This window comes from Chrysochloris asiatica, unplaced genomic scaffold (assembly GCF_000296735.1).
Source record: "Chrysochloris asiatica unplaced genomic scaffold, ChrAsi1.0 scaffold00077, whole genome shotgun sequence".
In the NCBI taxonomy this organism is placed as follows: domain Eukaryota; kingdom Metazoa; phylum Chordata; class Mammalia; order Afrosoricida; family Chrysochloridae; genus Chrysochloris; species Chrysochloris asiatica.
The window spans coordinates 7,960,990-7,980,346 of NW_006408595.1; the positions used below are offsets into that span (position 1 = coordinate 7,960,990).

At 37.1% G+C, this 19,357-nt stretch overlaps 1 protein-coding gene across 1 annotated transcript in view; it reads right to left on the minus strand.

The window, feature by feature from the left end:
• The window catches only part of ADAMTS20 (ADAM metallopeptidase with thrombospondin type 1 motif, 20), a 246,227-nt gene that overhangs the window by 20,303 nt on the left and 206,567 nt on the right, over nucleotides 1-19,357 (minus strand). Inside the window, exons 30-37 of the mRNA XM_006865315.1 lie at nucleotides 15,936-16,109; nucleotides 15,498-15,668; nucleotides 9,626-9,826; nucleotides 8,848-8,977; nucleotides 8,554-8,648; nucleotides 8,378-8,472; nucleotides 7,607-7,740; nucleotides 82-173 (exon numbers count right to left, since the gene is read on the minus strand). Of these exons, the coding sequence (XP_006865377.1) occupies nucleotides 82-173; nucleotides 7,607-7,740; nucleotides 8,378-8,472; nucleotides 8,554-8,648; nucleotides 8,848-8,977; nucleotides 9,626-9,826; nucleotides 15,498-15,668; nucleotides 15,936-16,109 (1,092 nt within the window). The remainder of the gene's footprint in view (nucleotides 1-81; nucleotides 174-7,606; nucleotides 7,741-8,377; nucleotides 8,473-8,553; nucleotides 8,649-8,847; nucleotides 8,978-9,625; nucleotides 9,827-15,497; nucleotides 15,669-15,935; nucleotides 16,110-19,357) is intronic.

The following is a 19,357-nucleotide window of genomic DNA, read 5'->3' on the forward strand; positions in this document are numbered from 1 at the left end:
GCAATGCTCTGTCCCTAAAAATGAATGAAAGACAAACAATATTAATCATTTTTTTGAGTGAGGGAAAAAGCAAACAAATACCTGTGGACATCTGGCAGCACTATAGCAATCCCCAGCTGTAGCAAATGGAACTGCTTTTCCAAATAATGTCCGAGAAAACAGAAGATCTGTAGCTGGAAAAGAACAATTGAAACCCTTTAGCATCAAGAATGTATTGCAATGTTCATTGAAAAACTTTCAGTTTTCATATTCATTTCCTATATCCATTTATTTTTTATTCAAAATTTCAAATTAAACTTGCCCCACAACTTACCACAGACTTTTAATAAATATATTTTCTTTAATCTAAAAACGTTCGTCTTATAAATTGCCTATGAAATTGCAGACATATCTGCAATTAATTCAAAAGATTTTATAATGAAATTATTTTATTATACTTCATCACAAATAAAAATAAAGTTGTGTCAACAACATAACCACTGAAGAAAAAGGATGATTCAGATTTTACAAACCATAACAAAGAAATATGTGAGTATCTAAGATGACACATCTATATCAATTCATTTGGTCTATTCAAAAACACAAAGCTAAAATGTATGTTAACTTATTTTGTTTTTCACATTATTATTGTTGTTGTTGTTTTATTGTTATTATTTTCCATTTTATTTTTGCTAACAGTATTAGGAGAATTTTCTGACTGTTCATTGTACTGGAGAGTCAATATGTACTATTAAAAACAGAATAATTGAATCAAAAATATGTTGGAATAAAACCTAAAATCAACAGTTTCAATAACTTATTCTTGCTCAAATCACTTAAATAATGATCAAATGAAGCAGCACTTGTCAAATTGTTTCACTTTCCAAGACGATTGAAAGATTACTGTATGCCCCAATGACCTCCTGGAGACAACCTCCAAATGCAACATGGTGGGAAATATCTATGTAATGGTTAAGATTCTATAGTAACTTGACCAGGCCAGGATTTGCAGAGGTTTAGTAGTTGAAATGTGCTTATTCCCTTGGTAATAAAACCTGATACAGGCATAGTCAACTCTGTGATGAGTGGCTATGAGTAGCTAGTATAAGGGACATTAGGAAGGGACTCTTCCTCTCTCTTTTGCTGGGGACCTGGGACTCTGTAATCATAAGCCATTTTCTTGACATTATACGTCTCATTATACACGTATTTCCCTGGTTTTGCTTCTCTAGAACACCCAGCCAAAGATAATCTATCATAAATCTAAGGGTAGTTTGCAAAAGTAACAGGACTTCAATGGCGTGCTAGAGATAGCTTGTAATGGCTCTTGGGAGTCAATTGTCTGACTCTCTTCCCAACTCCATGTTGGGTTGTGTTAAGGCAATCAGACTTTTTTATGGGGAGCTGGTTACTATACATTTATCTGCACCCTACTGCTTATCTGTTTCCATAAAGATGCACAACCATCACAACAACAACCATGCTTATGTATAGCACTTAAGAGTTGGTTTGGGGCAGAGCAAATATACAGCTTTCAAATCATCCTTTGTGACTACTTCCTCCGAAAACTAGTGACCAGATAGTCCCCTAAGTTCAATGAACCAATTATTGAACATAATCACCCACAGGTTTCTCTAAGAATTCCAAAGCTAAATGCATTATCTTTCTCTTCAAACTTGTTTCTGATCTATATTTACTATCTCACTGAACAATATCACCATCCACCTGGGTATTCTGGATATATTTTAAATATTCAACATCTCATTATTCAGCAAACTCTATAAAGTCTACCTCTTTGATATTTCTCAACTCCATCTATCTCTGTATCATGGCCAAACCCTTAATCCAGGCCCTCATAACTTCTCATTAGAATCATTACTCCTAATTAGCTTCATGAATGTAATTTTTCCCCCGTCAGTCATTTTTCTTCTTCTTTTCTGATTATACTGTTAGCTAATGGCTCCCATAACCCACGAAATAAAATTCAATTTCTTAGTTTAGTATACATTTCCTTTCATGCCCTGATGTTTGGGAACTTCTCTCACAAGATGTTGTTGCTGTTGTTAAGTACCTTTGAGTCACTTCTGATCCATCATGACCCTGTATAGGGTTTACAAAGGGCAGTTGGTAAGCTTGAACCGCCAACCTTGCAGTTTAAATAGCTTTGCAGTCTGGTGCATTAACCCACAGCGCCACACCAGGACTCCATTGCTGCTGCTGTTGTTAGGTGTTGTCAACTCATTTACAAGTCATAGCACTCCTATGTGTAGTAGAATGAAGCTTTGGCTGATCCTGTGCCATCCTCACAACCATTGCTACGCTTGAACTTGCTGTTGCAGCAATTGTGTGGATCCATCTAGCTAAGGGTTTTCCTCTTTTTTGCTTATTCTCTGTTCTACCTAGTATAATGTCCTTCTCCAGACACCATCCTCAAACTCCATTTATATTATGCTGAGACCAAATTGAATACTAATTATTCTTTGAGGGTACAACAATGTTTCATGCTTTCATCATTTTGTACGCGCTGATCCCTCTTTTTAATACTAATTTTCCCTGCAGATGAAATCCATACTTTCTGGAGCTACACAGGCTGGATGGGTCCCTAAAACTGTTACCCTGAGGTAATCTTTCAAACTTAAACCAAAAAGATAACCTAATGTCTTTTTAAACAATAACCACCCTCCTCCCCCCCCCTCCAAAAAAAAAAAATTCAAACAAACAAGCAGTGCGATTCCTACTCAACTGACCCTAAATACGGTTTCCAAGACTGAAAATCTTTACAGGAACAGATAACCTCATCTTTCTCCTGAAGAGCAATGAATGGATTTGAACCACCTACCTGGTAGCATAGTGGTTACGAGTTGGGCTGCTAACCTCAAGGTCAGCTGTTCGAAACTACCAGCTGTTTGGCAGGAGAAAAATGAGGCTTTCAGCTCCCATAAAGATTTGCAGCCTTGGAAACCCTGTACAGGGTCGCTATGAGTCAGAACCGACTCCACAGCATATTAACCACCTGCCACCAACTTACAGTTAGCAAACCAGCATCTAACTTACAGCTCCACCAGCGCTCCTTTAAACAGCAGTTTCGTTTAATTAGTAAAGAATGTCTATTTTGGCTATCATGGTCTTTCAAAGAACTATCTGTATGGAAAAAAATTGAGAATAGCAACTCTGAAATTTAGGGGTAAGTGAGCTCATGTTTCTACTGGAAGAACAATTCAGAAAAACAGACTGAGAATGGTTGCACACCTTGAAGAATGTAATAAATGTCACTGAATTGTACATGTAGAACAATAAAATAAGACTTTAAAAACATTATTTCCCTATTGTTTGGTTATCTCCAATTTGTCTTCCAGAATGTTCTTCAGCAAGCTGTTCGTATAACCTTCTTAACAAAAGTGAAGTCTTTTTAACAACAACAACAAAAAATTAGCTTAAATTTATATTCAATTTACTGGGAAAACAGTGCATACAATAGGGGCTGATGGAACCTGAGCCCTACCAGGTGGTGTGGTGGCTGTGTGCCGTGGAGTCGGGTCCTACCTGTAAGCGACCCTGTGCAGGGTTTCCAAGGCTGTAAATCTTTACAGGAGTACAACGGCTCATCTTTCTCCCACGGAACAGCTGGTAGTCTCGAACTGCTGACCTTCCTGTTCGCAGCCCAATTCGCAAGCACTACGCTACCAGAGATCCTTACCAGAGACACAAGTAATATAGCAAGTACTATTGTATGCTACAAGTGATGATTTCTTTGAAGAAAAGTAAAGCAAGGAAGAATATTTGAAGAAGATTTTAGGGGTCAAGAGTAGTCTTGGATGATCTCATTTAAAAAATGAACTTGAGTAGAAGACTCAAAATGAAATGAGTGGTTAAACCATAGAAATAATGGTAGGAAAAGAATTCCAGACAGATGGAAAAGTACAAAGACCTTAAGGCTGGAACATGTTTGATGTGTTCAAGGAATAACAGAGGCCATTGTGTTGGAACAGAGTATGCAAGAAAAGGCGTGGGAGCTGACAATGTGAGAAATACAATAGGAACAGAAAGGTGATTTTAAATGTTTTAACAAACTGATGGAGTGCTTGAGGCAATCACTCACTTATGCCTAGAAATTTGGAAGACAGCTACCTGACCAGCTTGTTGGAAGAGATCTAAATTTGTATTCATATGAAAGAAAGGTGATGTAATGGAATGCAAAAATCATCAAACAATGTTATCAATATCACATGCAAGTAAAATTTTGCTAATTAAAAATGACTGCAGCAGTATATTGACAGGGAGCTGTCAGAAATTTAAGGTGCATTCAGAAGAGAATGTAAAAGAATGATATCATTGATGATGTTAAACAGATCTTGGCTGAAAGTAGTGCCAAAAAGACGTTTATGTGTGCTTTATTGATGATGCAACGTCATTCCACTATATGGCTCATGACAAAGGACTGATAACATGGTGAAGAATGAGTATTCCAGAACACTTAATTGTGCTTATGAGGAACTTGTACATAGACCAAAAGGCAGTCATTAGAACAGAACAAGGGGATACTGCATGGGCTAAAATCAGGAAAGATGTGTGTCATGGTTGCATTCTTTCACCATTTTTATTCAATCTGTATGCTAAATAAATAATCCAAGAAACTGGATTATGTGAAGAAGAGCATGGCATCAGGATTAGAGGAAAACTCATTAAAATCTGCAATATGCAGATGATACAACCTAGCTTGCTGAATGTGAAGAGGCCTTAAACACTTATTGATGAAGATCAATAACTTTAGCACGGATTGCATCTCAATGAAAACAAAAATTCTCACAACTGGATCAATAAGTAACATCATGATAAACAGAGAAAAGACTGAAGTTATCAAAGACTTCATGTTGCTTGGATCTACAAATACACTCATGAAAGCAGTCAAAAAAAATCAAGCAATATATTTTACACCAGGTAAATCTGCTACAAAAAGACCTCTTTAAAATATTCAAAAGCAAAGATGTCAGTTTTAAATCCAAGGTGCACTTGACCCAAGGCAAGGTATTTTCAATAGCCTTATTTGCATGTGAAAATTGTACAAAGAGTCAGAAATGCCAAAGAATTCAGAAGCACCTAACAGAAATAGTAGTGAAGGGAATGTTAAGCTTTCTTGCCCATTGAAAGAATTCCAGAATTCTTTGAGTGGGAAACAGTTGGAGAGTGCTTAAAAAATAAGAGGCATGCTCAAGAAGTGACATCACTTATACCTTGTGGATCACTTTAGCTTCTCTGTTCTAGCTTGACAGTAGCAAAAGTGCTATAGTACAAAAGCAGGTATATCAATTAATAGGTATAATAATCCAAGTGAAAAATGATAAAGTCTTGGATCAAGGTAGAGCAAATGGGGTAATGGAAAACTATGAAACCTAGTTATGTATTCTGAAGAAAAACTTCACAGGATTTGATGATGGATTTTGTGCAGGGATGATAAAAAAAAAGGGGGGGAGGGGAGGTGGTATAAGATTTTATATATATATAAATTTTATATATATATATAAATTTTAGCCAGAGTAACTGAAAATGATTGAGTCGCCATTTACCAAAATGATAAGAAATTGGGATAAAAGAAAAAAATTGGCAGAGAATATTGAAAGTTCAGTTTTTGGATACACCGAGTTTGAGACACTTATAGGAGTCCTGGTGTAGTGCTGTAGAATAAGCACTGGACTGCTAACTGCAAGGTAAGAGGTTAAAACCCACCAGTCACTCCTTAGAAACTCTTAACAGAATCACTATGAATTGAACCAATTGGATGGCACTTAACAGCAATATAGGATCACTATGAGTCAGAATGGACTCAATGGCATACAACAACAGTATTAGGCATCCACATGGACATGCTGAGTTGACAGTTGGATTTTGGAGTCCAGTGTTGTTGTCAAAGATGGAGATTGACATTTGGAACTGTCAATTAATAAACAGTATTTGAATCTTATAAAGTAAATGAATGAATGATTAAGCATAAAACTCTTCACCATTTAGTTTGTGGAAGACTAAGACTAAGAATGAGTAGCCATAACAGGAACAAAACCAGAAAAGTGTGGTGTCCTGAAAGCCAAAACTGCTAACAGGTCAAGCAAGATGAAAACTAAGAATTTATCATTGGATTTAGGAAAATAGAAGCCATTGATGATTTTGATGAGCTCAGGAGAGAATAGGAGAAGTGAAAAATGCACAACTTAAGAAAATTTATTATGAAAGAAAACAGAAATTGAATAGTGGAGGGAGGGGAAGGTGCTCAAGGGGATTTCTTTTAAATTAAGATAAAAGAAATCAAAGCATGTTTCTCTAGGTGGGGTGTAAATGATTCATCTGAGAAGAAAACCTGATGATGTAAAAAAGAAAGAGGAACTTGCTGAATTGATATTCTTGAGTAAGCTAAAGTACATAGACCACAGCACAAGTGAAAGGAGGAGTTTGCCTCTTGAGACTTTCTCCTCCAGCCACTGTTCAATTCTGTTTTCTTTCATAATAAAGATCTATGTAGGTTAGTAAATGTGATCATAGAAGTTTGTGCAAATTCTCTTCTGACTTATTTTTTTGTTTTCTCAGTGAAATTGGAAATAGGTTCATCAACAGTGAGTTATTAGAGTAGTCATGTTAGAAATTTTAGAAATCTAAGGCTAAAAGAAGGTATGGAGGAGAGTGGGAGACTGAAGGGACTAGAGAAGTGGAACAGGGTTACATAGCAGCACTTAGGGTCCATGTAAGCTTAGTGGTGACACATTTCAGTTTATACCAGTCTGCATGGCTGTGTATTATTTGCCACATTCAGCTTCATGGTGTAGTTGCAGAGTGCATGAACAGTTTAATGAAATCAATGCTGGGGTTTTGCAACACAAGTGTGATGAAGGAAAAGAGAAGCAAGGGAGATGAAAATATATATTTAGGGACTTTCAAATGTATGTATAAATACTTAGTAAATTGACATTTGAAATTTTTGCTAACTATTATTTTAAAGTCCCTAAAAAACATATACAAAAACGTTGGGTATGTTAATGTCCTTATCCTTAATGTGATTGGGATTTTTAAGGTAGAATATTTTGTCTTCGAAGGGTAGGATCTTATCCACGCCATCATTATTGCATCATATGAAGGGTCTCCATGGTCCATGTCAAGGAGCCCTGGTGGTGCAGTGGGTTAAGTATTGTACTGCTAACTGAAAGATCTTTGATTCAAACCCACCAGGTGCTCTGCAGGATGAAGATTAGGCTGTCTGAGTCCATAAATATTTACAGCCTCAGAAACCCTAAGGAGCAGTTCTACTCTGTCCTATAGGTTAACTCAGATGGTTCATGTTAAACAACAACTGCTGTGGTGCTGTGGGCTAATGTGCCAGACTGCAAAGCCATTTGAACTGCAAGGTTGGCAATTCAAGCTCACCAGCTGCTCCTTGGAAACCCTATACAGGGTCACTATGGGTTGGAACCGACTCAACAGCACTTCACAACAAGAACAACAACAATGACTGAAAAATGTATTTTAAAGTAATTATTGCAAAATGGTGGGTCTTTTATATACACTATCATATATACTTATATACTGTTAGATTTTCATAACAAATAGAGACTTCTCATTTCACAAATAGAAATTCTGTACTTACTTTTAATTTGCATGGAAGTGAGATCAAGTCTTATTTTGCTGAAGGCAGTGTATCCAGCAGCCAGGTAGTCATTTTTACATTCACAATCTAGCCTCCTACTACCATTGAAAGGACATTCATAAGGATTCTGCAGTCTGTAATAGTATCAGAATTTAAAAAAAATATATTTTGACATGGTTACTAGGCCATAATGTAGATAACTAAGAAATTATGGAGGCAAAAGACATAATTTGTCTTTAATACTATCGTTTCAACAAATTAAATGGGAAAGGACTAAAAATCATTCAGTACTTACATATAAGTCATTCAATCTGAGATTCAGAATAGTTTTTGAAAAATAATTTGACTATAATTCTCCTTATAACTTTTGCTACTGGAATTAATTTTATTTCTATGAAAATACACACAGTCACTCTGTGAGTACATGCTAACACTTAAATCTTTATTATGTTTGAATACCTTCTGGTTGAAGTACTAATATTTTTAAATGCTTCTCAAGCACCTGTCCCCCATATGAACTATTCAATTATTACTCTGAAGGCTGGGATTTCCAGTTCTCTTTAAGGACCATAAAATGCACCAAACCCCAAAACTCTGATTCCCACTCCTGATAACCCATGTATTACAGAGCAGAACTGCACCATAGGATTTTCTTGGCTGTAAGCTTTTTCAAACAGATTGCCACGCCTTTCTTCTGTGGTGCATTTAGATGGGTTTAAATTGCCAACCTTGGTGTCACCCAGAGACCCTATAAAAATGCACAGCTTGTACCTAAAACCATATACTTCAGAAAAGTTGTCTTCTTCACCTTTGACCAATGGTATATATTCCTTGGGATTCTCCAACTGCATGTCTGCACAATGAATCTAAAAAAAAAAGCAAACATGTAGACCAACTTCTTCAAAAGTGAGTGGTCAATGTTAAAATCAAATAGGTTTATATACTACCTTTACTAATCTTCCCTTAATGGTAAGGTAATATTCACCATCCTTCTTAATGTTGTTTCTCACTTGGATATCCTTGCAGCTGGTAAATGTTTTACCTTCAAGAACAAATATACTTTTTCAGCACCAAACAAATGTACTTAACTCAATCATAAAAAAAAACTGCTGAATTCTGAACACCTGTACATTTCATTTTGCAGAGTATACAACTAATACAGATATTCAGCTTTTAAATTTAAATTAAGCTGCCTTAGGAACGCTTGAGTAGTAGGTAGATTTTTGAAATCTATTACTTACAGTCATTGACATAACATTTCTTTTGAGCATCTGGTTTTAAACGCTTTAAACATAAGTCACTGGACCAACCATTTTCAGCCATGCATTCTACTCTTCTCTCCATTACCCCTACTCCACAAGTCACTGAGCACTGTGAACAGATTAAATAGTAAGGTAAACTATCTACTTCATAATAAGAGCAGTAAACCCATGCCTTTTCCTCTCAGAATAGGCCCTTTGGAACAAATAATGTCAACAGTGGACAGAACTAATATAGATGCTAAAATACCCTGGAGGCTGGATCACCACAGTTGGGGACTCTCTTATTCCTCAGTTCCTGGCTCCCTTTGATTTATTTTGTGCAGTTCTATCAATAGCACATTGTAAATACTTAATAAACATTAATTAGTGATGTTATTAAGACTACTGAGAGTTTGTTCTCATTAATTTATATGGTAATATTACAGACTAATATTTACTTGCTTTTTATCAACTAAGTTGGGAATAAAATATAAACCAAATAACTTTTATTATTCATATGTTGGTTTTATTTATTTATGCACTTGGCCAATAAATATTTCTTAAGTACCTATTCAAAGAGCAAGCCACTGTATAAGGCTCTCTGAGGAAAAGAAATGCTTATGAACAGGAAATAATAAGGTGACAAATAACTAAGAAAATGGTTTTTAGATAACAGGGGTACGAGACAATTCTGAGCATCTAGTTATGCATGCAGATGACCAGAAATCACACACCTAGGAAGTCTCAATGATGTATAGATTTATGACCATACACTGACCTTACTCCATTTTCCAACTCTCCAAGTGGCCACATGCAAACAGCTCCTAACATTGCATTTGTAAACTTGAGGGGAAGGCAGCACAGGGCATTGTCTATACTCTATAGGCCAAAGCTGATGGAGCTTATTTTCCTTAGTAGAGCGGATCCCAATGCAATATGTAATCCTTTGTTGGTAACTAAATCCACAGTTATCTGCACACTAAAAAATACAAAATTACAAGTGAAAAGAATATGTCCTTAAGTGGAGTCACCTGTTCCAATATTTACCAGATGCTTAATATATTTTATGCTATGCCATCCCCACAAAAATTCCATTTTTTATTACCACCATTCTATTGAATGAAACTATCTTTTAATAATCACAACTTTGGGGAAATGAAGCATATTAGAAATTATTACTTGAAGTAAAGAACATTTATTAATCTTAATTATAGCCTATAAGAAATCCAGGTGTGGCACTGTAGGATAAGCACTGGACTGTTAATTACAATGTTAGTGGTTCAAATCCATCAGCTGCTCCTCAGAAATCCTATACACAATGAGTCAGAACCAACTCGATGATACTTAACAACAACAACATAGCCTAAAAACTATGTATAATTTAGCATGTATTTATTCTACCACATATAATGATGTGACTAAAATAGGTGATTTATATATGAATTAAAATCCCAGCAAAAAGAAAAAGAGAAGGGAAAGTATTAAATAGACTTTTGCTTCCACACAAAAATGGAGTAAAAAGGAATAGATTTTATCTTCTTACCTGAAACAACCAAAAAGAAAAAGACTAGAAAAAATAAGTAAAACAATGGCTTTTAGGATACTCTCTATCAGGCAATAAAAGATAGTGATCCTTGAGAGACTGAAAGCAAATGCTCCAGTTTACTGAGAGACTTCCCAAATCTTGGCACAAGGAAAGGGCACTCAAAGAGCTAATGTGACAAAGTCAAGAGTCTCGAAAGACCAAGGAACCTCAAATGTTCAGGACAGAAAACCAAAGATGAGATTGCTACAGAGTGAGAACTCCAAAGAAATGTCCAAGGGTCCACAATCCTCTTAAGTCTCAACAGAGTCTAGAGCATGACATGCATGTGAGGAAATCATCAAGGTCAGGGAAAAAAGCTTACATGGGACCACATACAGTGCCTATTGCTTCCATCTCAGCTGGAAAATCTTATCTATACAAGGAAATGGGTGGAAGGAATATTAGGAAGGGACTTGCCACAATATGGGGGAATAATTAACTCTAGATTAACAAATTCATTGGTCTTATTTAACAAATCTTAAGAGCAATATGAGAAAAGAGCAAATTCCTTAATAAGTTAATTCCATCCAAGAAAAATTCAAAATATACATATAGAAATACAATATCAAATAACAAAAAAATGTATAATGTCTTGCATGGAATGAAAAATCACTTGGTATGCAAAGAAGCAGGGAAACACCATCTGTAACAAGGGGGGAGAAAAACAATCAATCAACTGACTTGAGAAGAGTGACATTAGTGCAAATAGCAGAGTTAGGATCTTCTACACAAAAGAAAAATCTGGCAAAAGTATTAGCATCAACTTAATTCACACTCTAAGTACTAACCAAGGGCAGAAATATGGTTAAATTTCCATAAGAACAGTGAGATTTGTGGTATTTTAACTTGTCCAATTCCCATCCCACACACCAGCTCTGCTTGAAATCTAGTAGCCTCTAATTATAGTGAAAACCACCAGCATGGTATTCATTGAAAGGGTTGAACAGGTTTGACATTACTTCAAGGTTCTCAAAGATTGTCATTATTTAACCAGCCTGGTGTTTGCTTGAAGAACTTGCTTTCAAGGTTGTCTTGATTTGATCTGATTTTTCTACAAAGGTATGGCACTGTGGGTTAATGCACCAGACTGCAAAGGCGTTTGACTGCAAGGTTGGTGGTTCAAGCTCACCAGCTGCTCCTTGGAAACCCTATACAGGGTCGCTATAGGTAAAAATCAACTCGACTGCAATTAACAACAACAACAAGGCAATTAAGAGGTATTGATAATTACTGGTGATTAAAATACAAAGGTTGGAAACAAAGAAGAAGGATCAGTAGTTGGAGAACATGTGCTTGGTGATAGAAACGATGCTAGAGATCACATGACAGAATTTTGCGAGACCAATGACTTATTCATTGCAAAAACCTTTTCTAAATAACATAAAAGTTGACTATACATGGACCTCACCAGATGGAATACAAAAACATCAAATTTACTAAATCTGTAAGAAAAGACAGTGGGAGAGCCCCATATGATTAGCCAAAACAAGGTCAGGGGCAGACTGTGCAATAGACCATAAATTGCTCTTATGCAAGTTTAGGTTAAAGCTGAAGAAAATTCAGGCAAGTCCAACAGTGGAAAATATGACCTTAAACACATCCCACCTGAATTTAGAGATCATCTAGAGAACAGATTGGATGCATTAGACAGTAATAACTGGATACCAGAAGAGTTGTGGTATGACATCAACACTATAGGAAGAAAGCAAAAGGTCATTAAGAAGACAAGAAAGAAGTTAAAGGTTAAAATGGATGTCAGGAGGGACTCTGAAACTTGCTCTCTAGCATAAACATGCTATAGCAAATGGAAGAAATAAGAAGGCAAAAGAGCTGAAATGAAAAGTTTAAAGAGCAGCTAGAAAAAACACAGTTAAATGTTATAATGAACTATGCAAAGACCTGGAATTATAAAACCAAAAGGGAAGAACATGTTCAGCATTTCTCAAGCTGAAAGAATTAAAGAAAAGAAATCAAGCCTTGACTTGCAATATTGTAAGATTCTATGGGCAAAATATTAAATGATGCAGAAAGCATCAAATGAAGATGGAAGGAATACACAGAATCACTGAACCAAAAAGAAATGGTTGATGTTCAACCATTTCAAGTTGAAGCACATGAAGTACAAGGTGCACTGATGGCAATGACAAAGAGCAAGACTCCGGGAATTAATGGAACACAAATTGAAATCTTTCAACAAACTGATGCAGCACTGGAGGCACCTACATATCTAGGTCAATAAATCTGGAAGCAAGTTACCTGGCCAACTGATTGGAAGAGATCCATATTTGTGCCCATCCCAAAGACAGATAACTCCATGAAGTGCAGATATAATTGGATAATATCATTAATATCACATGCAAGTAAGATTTTGCTAAAGATAATTAGAAAGCGACTACAACAGTACATTGACAGGGAACTGAAAGAAATTCAGAACTGATTCAGAAGAACATGGAAGTACAGACATTGTTGATGTCAGATGCATCTTGGATGAAAACAGAGAACACCAGAAAGATGTTGGCTTGTGCTTTATTTACTATGTAAAGGTTTTTGACTATGTGGATCATGACAAACTATTGGTAACATTACGAAGAATTGGTATTCCAGAACACCTAACTGTGCTCATGAGGAACCTGTATATGGTACTAGAGGTAGTTATTTGAACAGAATAAGGGACACTGAATCGTTTAAAATCAGGAAATGTGTGTGCCAGGCATACTTATACAATATTTATACAATGTGCATGCTGAACAAATAATCCAAGAAACTGGATTGTATAAGGAAGAATTTAGCTTCAAGATTTGAGGAAGACACATTAACACTTGCAATATGCAGATAATACAACCTTGCTTTCTGGAAGTGAGGAGGACTTAAATACTTACTGACGAAGATCAGAAACCACCGCCTTTGCACATCGATGTAATGAAAACAAAAATCCTTACAACTGGACCAATAAACAACATCATGATAAATCAACACTCATGAACGCAGCCATCATGAAGTCAAATGACATAGTGCATTAGGTAAATCTGATACAGAAGACCTCTTTAAAGTGTTCAAGAGCAAAAATATCAGTTTGAGGACTAAGGTGTGCTGACCCAAGGCAGGGTATTTTCAATTGCCGAATGTGCATGTGAGAAAGTTGGGTAGTGAATAAGAAAGGCTGTAGAAGAATCGATGTATTTGAGCTATGGTGTTGGAGGAGAAGATTGAAAGTGCCATGGACTGCCAGAAGAACAAATGAATCTGTGTTGGAAGAAGTACAGCTAGAATGCTTCTTAGAAGTCAGAATGCGAGGCTCTGTCTCTCATGTTGGACATGTAATGAGGACATGTAACTAGTCCATAGAGAAGGGCATCATGCTTGGTAAAGTAGAAGTTCAGTGACAAACAGGAAGACCTCCAATGGAATGGATGGCACAGTGGCAGAAGCAATGGGCTCCAGTGTAAGAATTGTGGGGATGACGAAGGATCAAGCAGTGTTTCGCTCTGTTGTGCGTAGGGTCGCCATGAGTCAGAATTAACTTGATGGCACCTAACAACAACAGAATGGCTATATTTAAAAAGACAAATAATAACAAGTACATAGTAGACTGGGCAATGACTCCTGATGGGTATTGGTTTCTTTGGGGGATGGTGAGATATTCTGGAATTAGGTAGTAGAGATGGGTGCATAAATTTATGAGTTTACTAAAAATCACTAAATTAAAACAAACAAACAAAAAAAACACCACCACCCTAAAACAATACTCTGTCCCAAAATTGACATAGGTATAGAATATGCCAAGACACTACTAATGGTTAATAACACGTGTAATGCCAATTGCAAAAAAAGTTAAGTAAAAACCCAAAAGATACATATTTTTAGAAAAGACTGAATTCAAACTTCAAAAATGCGGATTGAACTGTCTGAAACCAGGAAATAGGCTGAATTGAGATCACCGATGGATTAGACATCACCGAACAATTAATTAGTGAACCTCAAGACATCAACATAATGGAATACTCTGTCTGCAGCAGTATAAAGAATTAAACTATTGATGTACACAACATGACTGACTCTCAAAATATTTATGCTGAGCCAGACAAAATAGAGTACATATTGTATCTTTTTATATAAAGCTATGGCAACTCATCTATAGTGACAAAACCAGATTTGGTTGCCTATTGCTGTTGTTGTTAAGTGCGGTTGAATCAGTGCCAATTCATAGGGTTTCTAAGGAGCATTGGTTGCCTATCTGTTATTGTTGTTGTTAAGTGCAGTTAAGTCAGCTCCAATCCATAGCCTGTATAGGGTTTCTGAGGAGCAGCTGGTGAGTTTGAACCACCGACCTTGTAGTTCAAACTTATCTTGAGGTCTGGTGCATTATCCTGCAGCACTGCATTGGTTGTTTATAGAGGAGGGGAAATACCATGGGAGGGATTAATAAGGAACCCCAGGAAACTTTTGGGGATGTTAGAGGTGCTCTTTATTTTGATTATAGTACCAATTTCATGAGCACATGCACTTTAAGCAAGTGCAGCTTGTTTTATGTAAGTTATACCTCATAAAGCTGTCTATAAGCAGTAGGCAACTTGTAGTGCCAGTTTGCCAAAATGTTCCTGGTAGTTGCTATCATACTGGTATCCACTGACACTTTAGGATTTCACTAGAGTTTGTTAATATATGGTGATGGTGGTTGTTGTGTGCTGTAGAGTCGGTTCCAAGTCATAGTTACGCTGTGTAGGGTTGCCAAGCCTGTAAATCTTTACAGAAACAGAAAGCTTCATTTTGCTACCACAAAGCAGCTGATAGATTTGAACTGCTGATCTTATGGTTAGTAGGCCAACTCTTACCCCACTAGGCTACCAGGGCTCCTTGGGTTAGCATATGTGTTACTAGTTCTTTATTTGTACCATCTAACTTTCAGTAGTTTTACTCATTAGATTAATATGCATTGCATCACCTACACCCATATATTCAAAATTTCAACCCAATTTCAAGTAAGGTTTCTGTCTTTGTTTTGTTGTTGTTGTTGTTTTGTTTGTTTTCAGGAGCAAAACTTCTGAACTCCCACTTTTTGTCTTACCTGAGATGAGTCTCCAGTCACCACAATATACATGCAGGGAGGGTTCCTGCACTTTTTGATGGAAAGAGCTCTGGTTGAAGGATCACAGAAACTTTCATTCACTGTAACATTTTGTGCATCAATGCATTTTACTTGCCGGTGTGTCTCTCTTCTCTTGCATGATGCCAAACACTAGAAATGCAATTGCAAAATTGCAAAATTACAAAAGGGTTTCTGAGATTATAAATCTTTATGAGAGCAGACAGCCTCATCTTTCTTCCTCCAAGCAATTGGTGGGTTAGAACAGTCAACTTTGCAATTAGCAGTCACCGGCTTAACCCACTACATCACTAGGGCTTCTTTAGATATGGCAAAGGCTCCTTGAATTCATCATTTACAAAACAGAACTAGCGCATTGTTTTATGTGGTGTCTTTGAAAACAGACTCATGAATACTTACATCCTGCCAGTCTCCTGAAATCCACCGGTACTGCGCACAGTCCTGATGCCAACACTGTCTTTGAAAATCTGGTCGGGTGACTTGATCACACATTTCTTCAGCAACCCGACCAACGCCTCTCAGTCTGCAGTACACCTCCCTTTGCTGAACTCCAGAGCCGCAGGTTACTGAGCACTACAAAGGAACCCCCATGATTTAAACAGTTAACTAATAAATATATAATTCTATTAGCATTGCAAATTAAGCCAGAATTCATTTTCTTGTCTCTTTTCAACACAGTATGATATGATATCATCCATTAAGCTGAAAATACATGCAGATGCAATCTCTCTTTTTGTATATATATTTTGTATCTATACATACGTTGTTGTTCTGACCCATAGTGACCCTGTATAGGGTTTTCAAGGAGCAGCTGGTGACCTTGAACCACTGATCTTGCAGTTCAAAGACATTGCAGTCTTACACATTAGCCCACAGTGCCACATCAGGAGTTATATATATACATTTGTTGCTGTTAAGTGCTGTCGAGTTGATTTCAACCCATAGATAGTTGGTTCCAATTCATAGCGACACTGTATAGGGTTTCTGTCCTGGTGTAGTGCTGTGGGTTAATGTGCCAGACTGCAAAGCCTAAGTTTAATATTGTTGTTGTTGTTGTTAAGTGCTGTTGAATTGATTCTGACCCATAGCGACCCTGTGTAGGTACAAAGAGCAGCTGGTGAGCTTGAACCACTGACCTTGCAGTTCAAACTGACAAAGTCTGACGCATTAGCCCAGAGTGCCACTATCAGTTTTTCATCAAACTCTCTGTCTGAAGGAATATCAGAATAACAGCTTACTTTTTTCACAACAGTGAATATGTAACTGGAAAATATTATTTTACTGTAAATAAAAAAACAATTTAAATCCCACAAACGCTAAGAAGTTGATTTACCTTGTAGACTCAAATTCTTATGTTTTATCACCTTTACTCTGAAGAGACTTTAAATTTTTATCTGTGTGCAGGAGGAGCAACCATGGACTTCAAACAAAAGTTGTAAATTGTATTATATATAATCTATCTTGAAATACAACACTGTCTATAATAGGATAATATCCATATTTCCACAAGGAAGACCAATTAATACCACTATTACCCAAAGTTATGCACCAACCACTAAAGCTAGTGATAATGAAATTGAAGAACTCTACCAGCTTCTTCAGAGAGCTCTGGTAGCGTAGTGGTTACAAATCAGGCTGCGAACCACAAGGTCAGCAGTTCGAAACTACCAGCTGTTCCGTGGGAGAAAGATGAGGCAGTCTGCTCCCGTAAAGATTTACAGCCTCGGAAAGCCTGTGCAGGGTCGCTATGAGTCGGAAGCGACTCCACGGCACATAACAACAACAACCAGCTTCTTCAAGATGAATTGATAAGTACTGGAGATTTGAATATGAACGTTGGAAACAAAAAGGAAGGGTCACTAGTTGGAAAACATGACCTTAGATGCCGGAGATCACATGATAGAATTTTGCAAGACTAATGACTTATTCATTGTAAATACCTTCTTTAAACAACATAAAAGGCAGTTATACACATGGACCAACCACACCAGATGGAATATACAGGAATCAAGCTGACTACACTATGGGAATAGACGGTGGAAAAGCACCAAATCATGAGCCAAAACAAGGCCAAGGGGCCAACTGTGGAACACACAATCAGTTGCTCATATGCAAGTTCAGGCTGAAACTGAAGAAAATTTATCAAGTTCATGAGAGCCAAAATATGACCTTGAACATATCCCACCTGAATTTAGAGACCATCTCAAAGACCTGAAGAGCTGTCAGATGACAAGAACATCGTACAGGAAGAAAGCAAATGTCATTAAACATACAGGCAAGAAAACACCACCAAAATGGATGTCAGAAGAAACTCAAAAACTCTGTTCACCCTTAAAACATTAATATTTCAAAGGATTCAATTTATCTCCAGCATAGAGATGCTAACGCAAATGGAAAAAATAAGGAAGTAAAGAGTTGAGCAGAAAATTTCAAATATTATAATGAATGTCAAAGACCTGGAGTTAGTAAGCCAAATGAGAAGAACATGCTCAGCATCTCTTAAGATGAAAGAACCAAAGTAAAAATTCAAGCCTCAGCTTACAATATTGAAGGACTCCATGGACAAAATATTGAATGATGAAGAAAGCACCAGAAGATGGGAGGGTCTCTTTACCAAGACCTTTCCAAGCCATGGCAGACTTGTCAAGAGCAGTAGAAACAGAATGAGCCATTGTTTTTCTTCACCTCAGCTACTCAAATCAAATATTTGTTATGTCCCTGGCTTGTGCTAGATAACCATGTGTGAGGCATACCCCCCTTACATTCTAGTTGGAACTCCTCAGTGCTTACTCTCTTCTTGACCTCCATTTCTACTTGTGTATTCTCCCTCATTCTAGTCTACCCTTCATCTTTCATTGGAAATTAAGACATAAATCTGCTTAGAACACCTAGAGGGATGAGGGAACTTGCATCTTAGGGAAAGTGTGAGTAGACAAAGAAACAAGATTTTATCATTTCTATGTGAGTCCACATTTGTTTGAGGATTTTTGTGACAGAAACCCCTTTCTGACGGTAGATGATCTTCTCTTCCTTCCTCTATCACTCCTTGTCAGGGCCCTTAACAGATTTCCCTTTTTCTATTCACCCTTAAAACATTAGTATTTCAAAGGATTCAATTTATAACTCTCTCTTCTTTTCATCCTCTAAACTCCATAGGGTTTCTGAGACTGTAAATATTTATGACAGCAGACAGCCTCATCTGTCTCCCTTAAAGCAATTGGTGGGTTAGAACTGCCAACCTTGCAATTAGAAGCCCAAAGCTTAACCCAATGCAACAGCAGGTTCCTTTAGAAATGCCAATGGCTCCATGAATAAAGCATTTTCAAAGTAGAATTAGCTATCTTTTCCCAAAGCCAGTTCTTCCTCCTATGGTCACAGATGGAGTAAAGAAGCTGTCACACATTCTTAAGGGACTCACACAAATGGCTTACCAAGACACACAGCTCTCAAATGCTTGCCACAAATATTTTTTAACAATTTTATACAACTACGTATTTATAAGCTTTTTTTTTTTTTTTTTAACCTAGATAACTGGTGTTGCACTGCAGGATAATCACCACATTGCTAACCACAGGGTTGCTTGGTTCACATCCACCAGACACACCTCAGAAATTCTATAAAGGGGAGAACAAACAAGATGGCGGATCAGGTGGACGTATAGCAGAGAGCTCCGCCAACAACAACACAGAATACCCGACCAAGCAGGCTCAGGGAATGGTCCCAGAACTCTGAACCACATATAAAGGAATACTTAGAAGGCTGGAAGGCTCACAGCTGGGGGAATCTGTGGCAGAAGCAAGAAATCTATTGCTTTCTAGTCC